A 10,449-nucleotide genomic window follows, 5' to 3' on the forward strand; every position below is an offset into this window, starting at 1 on the left:
ATTTAAGGAAACTTCTCACCTGCCTGGCAGCTGACATCTTCACTGCAGTCATTACCAGAAACCTTAGCATACTTGCCGTGACCCGTCACCACATATTTATACCTCTTGGTAGAGTTTTCCTGAAATTAATGAGAAAACAGAATTAATAAGGTGCATTTCATAGACGCCTGCACTGTTCAGAGATTTATCTAAAACTTTTCTTATAGCACTACTACTTTAGACATATTTTGTGTACTAAACTTTACTAAGGGAAAAACAATTAAATTAAAGCCAAATTAAATGGCTTAGATGGGATATTTTTGAAAGCAAAGTTAAAGAGTTAAAGATAAAAATAATTTATAAATGCACTAGCCATTAGCAAAGCTGAACAATACGGCTGAAAAGGAATATAAATGTTTTGTATCAGTTGATATTGATAATTATTGATTAGTTTTTTTGTTTTAAATGCCTAACTGGTGGTGTGGCCTTTCCTGTTTCATCCAGTTTTCACTCCACGGAGTTGTTTTTTATTTTTAAAACAGTTAAGAGGCAAAACCAGAAACTGCTGCTGCGCAAGTTACTCAACAGGTTGTTGCTTGGTAACCAAAGAATGAAACAGTTGCTAGGTAACCAAAAGTTGACTGAGTAAGGCTGTGTTTACACTGCAGCCTGAAGTGACCCAATTCCAAATTTTTTGACGTAATGCGACCTGCATCTGATCTTTTCATGACAGTCTGAACAGCACAGGTCGGATTCTTCTCGAATGCAACCCAATCGGATACCCGGTGGGGTTCAAATGTGACTGACCTGAACATCACTGATACTCAATAAATGTCACTATTCTGCGTCCTGGAAAGCGGGAAGAAAAACAACAACTATCACAGACTATAATGAGGATTAAGTTGCTAATATGCTGCTCAGGTCTGACAACAACTTCAAATGTGTAAGCTATGTTCCACCATTAGCATCCCTGCTAACTTCTGCAAACACTGAGCACTTCTTCTTTTTATGGCGGTTGGCAAAACACTGAGAATGATGACGTTATTGCGCCCTCTACTGCGCATGCGAGACACTTTGAGGTCGTTTGCCTGCTCACACTGGATAACAAATACAGTGTGAACGACCACAACAAAAAACATCCGATTTGACAAAAAAATCGGAACTGGATCACTTCAGGCTGCAGTGTGAACGCAGCCTTTGCTGATTCCACAGATCTAGACTAATGGTTGAGAAGCTAAAGCGTTTCTTCTGCCTACATCTCCCAGAATGCTGTGCGGTTCTGGATCAGAGTTCAGTTAATATTCTACATATTAAATATTGAATTATCTATTGATATTGATCGCGTGTCTATTGTTATTGATGTACAGTCCAGCCCCAGACATTATAAAGTAACAGATGTGTTCCAGATATTGGACAGATTGTTCTAGGTGAAAGTTTCTGGCTGCCGGTTTAACAATGAACAGGTAAATGAATGTGATGAAGAGAAATTCAGCGTGTTGCTGACTACCTTTCCGTCTCTTGTTGAAGATAATGTGTCACCGAGGCTTTCCCATAAATTCTTCTTGTTTAAAACCCCACCAGGTCTTATTTCCTAAAACCAGGCAGAATCACAAACAAAGGTTAGCCATCTTTGTCTGAATGAACTCCTAAACATCTGACAATCTGTGCCTGATTGGCGCCAGATGTGGAGACATGAGGCGGTGAATAAGACAGCAGTGAGAGCAGCTTTCAGATAAATCAGCGTGACAAGAGGATTTGAAGATGAAGCTGTTTTCATCTTTAAACGCTCCTGGCAGGAGAAGCTCAACGCTTCCAGTCGAGCTACTTTGAGCATGATGAACAATACCTCAAGCCTTTAGAAGTAAATACAGATGTTGGACATCTGAAGAAGAGTGTTGTCAGTTGTTTGACTGTTGGCAAAAGGCATGTTGTAATAAATTCCTCAACCTGAAACTACAGACTGGGAAAACTGGAGATCCAGCTCAGAAATGCCCATAAATATGCCGAGGAGCAGCTTGTAGAAGGCTGCAGACAGGTGCAGTTTATATCCGGGGATTACCAGCAACTGTCCGCTTTCAGGGAATTTAAATGTTTAATTCTTCTGACGTTCAGACTGTGATGAACTTTTTATTTTATTTCTCTTGTTCATATTTCTTCTAAACCTGAAAAACACAAAATCTTACAAAATATTTTGGTTTAATTTCTAATGTAAATATCTTAATTTATATTTAGCTTTTAAGCAAGATTTAGGAACTTGTTTTAAGTCAATAATTTAAAAAAGTTTTAGTCCCACTGGCAGATTATTTCACTTTTAACAAAATATTTTTTCATGTTATCAGTGAAAACAAATCTGCCAGTATAAGTAACACTTTTACCTCAATATTAAGGAATTATTGACTTAAAACAAACTCCTATATCTCTTTGAAAAGTTACTTTTAAATCAGTTTGGTTTTATTTCAAGTGAAAAAAGATATTTGCATTAGAAACTAAACAAAAATACTTGGCAATGTTTTTTGTTTTTGCAGTGTGACTTCTTCATTAAGTCCCAAATTTCCTTCAGAGCTAACACAAGAGAGCTGATGCATTTTTTTTCTCTGAAATTTGAATCCTAAATTGTTGACCATTTAGGCCCAAACTAAAAAAAGTTGGAGGTAAGAAGCAGATATTATGGTTGAAATAAAAAAGAAGCTCTAGCTTACTGCTGGTTTTGACGGTGAGCCGCTCCTGCTTCCGTCTTCGCCTCCTTTCACCCACTGGTTGATCAGATCGGCCACACCAACTTTTAAACCGTCTGCGTCCTGGAACAGAAGTGAAAAACTACTTTTCTAAAAATCCTACAACAAAATGATGCCTCGGAAATCTCCAGAAACTTTTTCCTCCCAGTAGTTTCCCTGAACAATTTGAGAAGCACAGAGTTCAACGGCGGATAATTTTGGTCCTGACCTTGGATGCAGCGGCTGAGGCGACGTTTTGGTTCCAGGCGTCTCCGGCTTCGAACAGATTCTTCTTTGATGCGACCGGTTCAGCGGGGCCCGTAAGCTCAGTCAGCGCCTGGCAGCTCGACCTTCCTTCCTTTGAAGAAATCTTCAGAAAAGCAAGCAGATTATGGAGCTAAATCATGGCCATAAGTTTGTTCAAAAGATAAAAAAAAAAATTAAACTGAAAAAAAAAAAAACAACAACTTGAATTTGAAAAGCAGCTTTGAACATTTTTTCAGTTTCAATTTTTTTTCAGTTACAAACATTTTCATTTTTAATGTTTTTTTTTTTTTTTTTAACAAACTTTATGGCAACAATTTAGCTCCATAAAAATATTCAAAAAGTTGAGATATTCATACAGTTTAGACCAGGGTGTCCAAATTGTGCCACTGGGGACATTTGTGGCCCCAGCTGCAGATCAAGAATAATACAAAATTGTTTATTAATTTTTAAATTTTAAATCAATGTAAAAAAAAAAAAAAAGCAAACGTTTTGAAAGAAAATGACCCAAATCCTGCTTTTGAGAATAAATTTGTTCAACTGAGACTAGGAGAATTTGAAAACTAGAAATATCTGTTAATATATGACCATGTGAATTCTTTATTGCTTCAAATCAGGAAGTTTAAATTAAACAATATCTCTAAATAATTAAAAAAGCAGACATGGTTTTACCTCAAGAGCATGTGTGTATTCCTCCAATCGCTTATCAATCTTAGAAACAGAAAGAGGTGGTGATGTCTTCTTTATGTTGCTGGTGCTTCAAAATAAAGAATAAAAAAAGATTAATAAGCATTGATGAACAGTGGAAAGCTCTGAAACATACGTTACTTAAAGAAATTAATCAAAAGGATTCAGTTCACTGTTATGAATCCAGGTTATTCTGCCAACACTTTCAATATATAATAGCATCAATAGTATTTTCTAAGTTGGACTTACCTTCTTCTGAGAGACTCAGTCCTCTCTGTTATCTGAGGAAAAACAAAGAAGACATGACAATCACTGGTTTAAATGCTTAAAAATTTGATTTTACCACATTTTGACACCCATAAAGTATCTTTCTATGTGTACATATAAACTATGACTCTAAATTTCTAAAAACCTGAAGATGCATATCTGGACAGCTTCTTTGATTTAGCGTCTTTTTCAAGCAGTTGCTCAAAGACTAAAGATTTATTTCTTCTGTCATTCGGATCGACGTGAAAAAGGCGTGAACTCACCGAACATTTTCCATCCGGTGAGACTCGACTGTTCACCTCGTCCTGTTGAGAGACACAAAGAGCTGAGATGCAACAGAATGAGTCAGACTTTTAAATGTCATTTCATGTTTAAAGGTCGTTTGTAACCTTTTTTCTTTCCCTATTTCTTAAAAACGGGAGCAGATTCTCATCTTCTGCTGTGGATCCAACTTGTGTTCAATTCACACCATTTTCAGTTCATTTAGATTGTTTATTTTTACAGAACATTGAGGACACAGTGAAGATACATCGTTTTACAAACACTGATTGGAAGTTTATTTTTCATAAAAATTATCAGCATCCATGTATCTGTTTTTCCCTCTGGAATAAACTCTCATGTAATCTTCTAATTTAATAATTTTTATTTTAAACAATAAATAAATAAACAAAAATTATAGTAAAAAACTCGATGAGAAACTTAATCTACCTAGCAACAAATTTTCTTAAGAAAGAGAAAAATTTCCTTCAGATGTGGAAAAAACCCCGCAATTTAGGATATTTTTGTAATACCGCTCTTCACCACAAGAGGCACTACACCAACACAATTACCTTCACTAACAGTGGGGCTGCAAACAAATTCAGAAAAATTAACAAAAAGAAAAACTAACACTGATGTGATTTTGGTTCTCATTTGTTCACTTCCTTTATGGCAAATAAAAAATAAAAAACTGAGCATACTTATTGCCAAAAACTTTAAAATAATAATAAAAAAAATTAACTTTTAGTCAGAGAAATAAAATTGGGTTGCTTGAAAAGTTTTTTTTTAAATTTATTTTTACTTACTGGGTAGAATTGAATGAGGAGTTTCTGCAAGCAGAAGAAGAAAAGATGTTTAAGCATTTTGAACATCACTTTGTCTCATCAAAGCCGTTTCTGTTGAGGAGATGCAGCTAAAAATAAGCAGAACAGATGTGTTGAGCAGAATACCTGAGTTATTACTGGTTACCTTGAATGTTGGACTCATGGGGCCATAGCAGTTTAACGACTCCTCGCCTTCGCTGTTGGTATGGTGAGAGGCGTCCGGCCCGCCGCTCAGCGCGTCCGGCCCGCCGCCGCTCAGCGCGTCCGGCCCGCCACCGCTCAGCGCATCCCGTCGTCTCTCACTCTCCTCTGATCGCTGAAACAGAAAGCTGCTCTTGAGGAGTTTTTCATGCCGAGAGGATTTCACCTGTGATTATTTGAAACCAGATTAAACCATCTGAACGTTTTTGCAAGGCTTTTGTTTACTGCGTTGTTGGGCAGAAGACTAATGACTAACAGGAAACAAGCTGCTGGTAAAAACTGGAATTTGGTCTGGGAACTGACATCATCGCTGCTTTCGTCAGGTAACATTTCATTTCAGCTCTGTGCGAGCCAAAGCAACATTCTTCTGATTTTATTGCTTTCAACCTTGAAGTCAGACTGTAGCTTATTAGGAAAGGTCCACATGTGTTTGAGTCCTTTATGAAACTAAAGACAGAGAAGAAGGAACTCTGGAAATGTTTCACCCAACTAACAGTCAAACCCACATTTCTTATCTGCACTGCAAAAAGACAAACTATATCCAAGTAGTTTTGGTCTAGTTTCTTGTGTAAATATCTTGAAATAATACAAAAATAACTTAAAAGTAACTTTTCAGTAAGAAACAGGAGCTTGTTTTAAGTCAATAATTCCTTAAAATTGATGAAACAGTTCTAGTTCCAGTGGTAACATTAACAGTGGAACATGTTACATGAGAAAATAGGAAATAGCAGGATTAATTCAGCAGCAGTTTTTGCGAACCTCTTCTTTTATTTCGTGATATTCCTCGTCTTCCTCCTCCGCTGGCCTGTGCGTCTGCTGCTTCCTGATCTGGATTTCTCTCCAGTTTTCACCTGTGGAGCTTCGCTCTTCTTCCTCCTCCTGAGCTTCTTCATCAGCTGAAGTCTGTTGCTGCATCTGCAGGATTGTTTTCACCTCTTGTTCATCATCCTCCTCTTCCTGCTGCGTCTTCTGCTCCTCATCCACTTCCAGCCGGTGAGCTCCTCCACTGTGGTCGACGTTTCTGGGATGGAAGCAAAAATATTTTAATAAAATATCACAAGTGCTTCAGAAAGGATTTGTTGGCTTCTCAATTCTACCTCACTTTAATGGAGTTGTGGTACTTTGTTCTGTAATTTAAGGCTGAAACTAACGATTATTTTAGCAATTGATTATCCTGATTAATTAGATTAAAAAATTTGGCATATTCTGCATATTTTTATGTATTAGAATCACATGAAAATAAGCAAATAAACAAATAATTCAATTCCTTTTTGAAGTATGAAAAAAAGGAACATTTTACTGCCTGAAATGCAACAACCCAGCATTCCTTTAGTGGACGCTTAATCATTTGTAGCAAAGGATATTTTTAACGTCAACATATGAAAAGCTCAACTCAACAGTACAGTGAAGGGTTGATCTGTTGATTGTATGCTTTGGACTAACTGAGTAATAATTGGATATCAAAAGGTGCTTCATAGGATTCATAGGAGTTTTGGGTGGAGCAGATTTACAGATGAAGGTTTTTATTTTATTTTAAATGCAAAATGTGTGTAAATGTGTATATTTGGCCAGTTTTGGCTAAATATCTGCTCTCTGTTGTTCTTTATGCAAACAACCTTTTTTGAGTCTGTATTATCCAGTTAACAATTAATCAATTACTAAATCAGTTGACGATAATTTCAATAATCAATTAATCACAATTAATCTGATTAATTGTTTCAGCAGAAGTTTAATTCATGTTAATTTTAGAAATCATCACATGTGTTTTTATCTTTCTACATCGTTTTAACTCATTTTAGCAGCAGAGTCCATCAGAGAGTCGCTTACGTCAACGAGCTGCTGTTAAGGATTATGATAAAAATAAAGTGAAGCTTTATAAACATAAAGTGACTCTTGGACATGGAGTGGGAAAAGTTGTTTTATCTGGTAATAAAGTCAGAATATATTATCTAATAATCACATTTTCCTAAAATCAGAAGCTATGATGCAGCATTTATGCTAAATAAATGTAATAATTATGAAAAAGTGAATAAGAAAAATTCTAACAGCTGATGTTTGTTTACATATGTTGTAGCATTGTGACGGTTTGGGAACCCCTGCACTAGGGGGCGCTGTGGGCTTCACCTGGTCCTTATCGTCCCTGCTGCCAGGTACGACGTCCGGTCTGCAGGATGTCCTGCGGCGTGATGCTGCCTGGCGTCCTGCGACAGGAAGACGGAGGAGCTGTACGACGTCCTGACGGGAGTTTGGGAGCTGGATGTCTGCAAAACGCCACAGGAGAAACGAAGGAACATCTTCTTCTGTAGTTAGCGGCTAAACAAACATTACGTTTAACCTGACAGAAACAGAAAGCCTGGCAGAGAGGAACTTTATTAGTTGTGTATCAGTGGTGTCAGTAGTCCTATTATGGAGAAACTGAAGCCTGAATGATTTTTTTGTACAAAACTTTTTTCCCCAACATGAGTTTAAATAAATAATCATACAAACTATTATTTTTAACTCAAATGTGATCATAAATCTGTCAGATTCCCTTTGCTTCATAGTATAATAGTAGATGATTGATGTAAAATATGGCTAAAATTAGACTGAAGATGATAAAAGCATGAAAGTTTGCTAATTATTTCAGCAACGTTTGGTTTAAAACCGTTTAGAGATTAACAGTTCACATTCATATTTTGTAGTAGAAGAGATTTTTATTACCCTGAACTTTATTTTTAAAGTGGAAAAGCAACTTCTCCTTTTGTATTCGCCCGCTGTGTTTGCTCACATCCTCCTCGGGTCAAAGTCCCCTTTGTCCTTAAAACCTAGTGACGCCCCTGTTCTGCTCAGCAGCATTTATTCTCAGAAATACTTTTTACTTGTTTCTATAAGTGGATTACTCCGTGAAACAAACTCTACAGAGAACAAACCTTCTCTGAAAGTCGTGTTGAATCTTCCTGAGAGCTCCTTCCTCCATCTTCTCCTCTTCCCTCCTCCTCATGCTTGTACCCCCCAGACTCTGATGCTGCAGATGGTTTGTGCTCCTTCGCCCTGCAGTTTTCCTGCTCCTCCGTCTCATGACGGTTCTCCAACCGGTGACTCCAGTCACTGAAACCTTCGTCTTCTTCCAGAGCAAAGCGGGAAGGTTTCAGCTCCTCTTCGGACCTGAAAACAGGCCAGAAATGTTTAGGACATGGAGGTTCTGTTTCACCTCCAGGAAAGACCAGGAAACTACAGAAAGCTGCATGCACTACTACCTGCAAGCCTCTGCGGTTTTATAATATACGCTTTTGATTTCCTTCGTTTTGTTTTTGCATTTTTTTCTCACATCTCTTTCAAACTGCGCTGTGTCAAACGATCCAAACCCTTTAAGCAATCTGTTCCCCTCCTCACCTGTGGGGGCGCTGCACCAAGAATCACTGGACAGAACGACATGAAATCCTCTGAGGAAGACGCTGAAAGCAACTTCCGACTTTACAGAATGTAAACAAAATGGAGTATCGTCAGATTTTTATGTTTTTAGGGTTTTTCTTTTGTCTTTGGTGAAAAGCCATTTCTCCTGCTAGCGCCAGGCTAGCACATTTGTTTTGGTTTTATTTACCCAGAATGCCCTGCGCTGTAGTCCACTTCCTGCTTTTGGAGCAGTGGCTGCTGCGCTTGGTGTTCACATATAAATTGAAACCGCACCAGAGTTCACTTCAACCGAACTGAGATCGAGGTTTGTGGACAGACCAGAGTTTTCTTTTTTGGTCCATTAGCATTCTTACTTTATTTTTTTCTAATTTTTCCATTTCCTTCAACCTTTTCTAATGCGATTCGTCACAAAAAATATTAAGGAAACTCGGATACACACCGTTTTGTTTTAGTAACTGAATTTTGATCCTGTCTGGATTGGTTGTCTTGTTTGGTGATTTTCGATGGAAAAACTCTTTCCGGAGAGCAGGGTGACGTGGATGTTAAAGCTGGACAAATAATGAAAGTGATTTACAGTGTGAGTGTTTACTCGCTCCTGTTGCTGCTTGGTTTCCTAATCAAGCATCCAAGGCTTCCTAATGTCACACAAAGAAGATGCAGATGGTAGACGGGGCTTGTGCCATCAAGCTCCATGTCAACAGGGACGGTAACCATGGAAATATCAAACAGAGAGGCAAAACGGTCTCCAGTTTCAGCTCTGCTCACGTTATCAGACGGATCCTTGGAGATAGTGACAGTAATATATGTTTGGTGATTTGTTCAAATCAAGTAGATGGGATCTACAGAGGCATGTTTTGTTCATGTGAAAGTGGACCAGATGTCTTTTTAAAGTAAAAAGTGCAACAATTTGCACCTGTAAACAAACCAATTCATACCCATAAACTACAGCCATTGTTTACCAGTTCATTTTTGATTTTTTTGTACATATTTTTTTTTAATATCTGGATAAATAGTCATGAAAAATGTAAACATTTTAGGTGTATTATTTCCAGAAAATGTTCGATTCCACCCAGTCCTTTGATTCTGATCTTTCTGCTTCTGCTAACTCTTGACAAATAAGATTAAATTACTCAACGCTGCCTCCTGCTGGTAGGTTGTACTTATTGGAGCATATGTTATAACAAATGGATCAAAGAAAATTACTTTACAGGATCAGCAGTCACAGTAGGAGCAAAACATCTTCTAGGCGGAGCGATTTGATGCATGGTTGGTACGAAATGTCCAGCGGCAGATGGCTCAAAACCTGCAAAGCTACAAAAGAACAACAAGGCAGAGGAATGAAACGAGCAGCACAGAAAACAAATAAGAAATGATACACATGCAAACACATGCTAACCCTACCCTCAAAAACACTTTCTCAAGTGTTTTTGAGAAAACTCAAAAACACTTTGAGTTTTCTCAAAACTCAAAGTGAAAACACTTAAAACATTGATAAGTCTAAAGGTTGAAGTTACAACTAGTAGAATAAATACCAACAATTAAATTCGGAATCAAATTAATCGTTTTGTGCTCATGTTTTCTCGAGATAATGTGCTTTTCTCGTGATAACGAGTTATTATGGATGTAGAGAGGTTGAACACACACCAATCTACTCAAGTGGAAATCGGGACATTAACTTGTTATCTCAAGAAAACCATCAAGAAATTAACTCTTTATTTTGGGAAAACCACTGGTAAAAAGTCTCCTCAGCTTCTGGATCAAAGTGTTTAATATGTTCTGTAAAATAAAAATATGTTTTTCATCTCGTTTCTGAAATGCTGTTTTAATCTGTCACAACTGGAGGACTGAAGCGCTGAATCCTC

General features: G+C 37.5%; 1 protein-coding gene across 4 annotated transcripts in view; it reads right to left on the reverse strand.

Annotated features, from left to right (window-relative positions):
• The window catches only part of LOC103142695 (caldesmon, smooth muscle-like), a 34,057-nt gene that overhangs the window by 8,309 nt on the left and 15,299 nt on the right, over window positions 1-10,449 (reverse strand). Inside the window, exons 1-13 of one of the 4 annotated variants that reach the window (XM_016674704.1) lie at window positions 9,791-10,157; window positions 8,104-8,338; window positions 7,319-7,455; window positions 5,954-6,215; window positions 5,139-5,309; window positions 4,976-4,999; window positions 4,175-4,216; window positions 3,894-3,925; window positions 3,630-3,714; window positions 2,923-3,063; window positions 2,679-2,777; window positions 1,487-1,570; window positions 20-119 (exon numbers count right to left, since the gene is read on the reverse strand). In XM_016674704.1, the coding sequence (XP_016530190.1) occupies window positions 20-119; window positions 1,487-1,570; window positions 2,679-2,777; window positions 2,923-3,063; window positions 3,630-3,714; window positions 3,894-3,925; window positions 4,175-4,216; window positions 4,976-4,999; window positions 5,139-5,309; window positions 5,954-6,215; window positions 7,319-7,455; window positions 8,104-8,338; window positions 9,791-9,852 (1,474 nt within the window). In that variant the 5' untranslated portion in view covers window positions 9,853-10,157. Of the gene's footprint in view, window positions 1-19; window positions 120-1,486; window positions 1,571-2,678; window positions 2,778-2,922; window positions 3,064-3,629; window positions 3,715-3,893; window positions 3,926-4,174; window positions 4,217-4,975; window positions 5,000-5,138; window positions 5,310-5,953; window positions 6,216-7,318; window positions 7,456-8,103; window positions 8,339-9,790; window positions 10,158-10,449 lie in introns of those variants that run through there. The other 3 variants (XM_016674701.1, XM_016674702.1, XM_016674703.1) reach the window with 3 other exon arrangements.

Source organism: Poecilia formosa, unplaced genomic scaffold (genome assembly GCF_000485575.1).
Source record: "Poecilia formosa unplaced genomic scaffold, Poecilia_formosa-5.1.2 Scaffold99, whole genome shotgun sequence".
NCBI classification, from domain to species: domain Eukaryota; kingdom Metazoa; phylum Chordata; class Actinopteri; order Cyprinodontiformes; family Poeciliidae; genus Poecilia; species Poecilia formosa.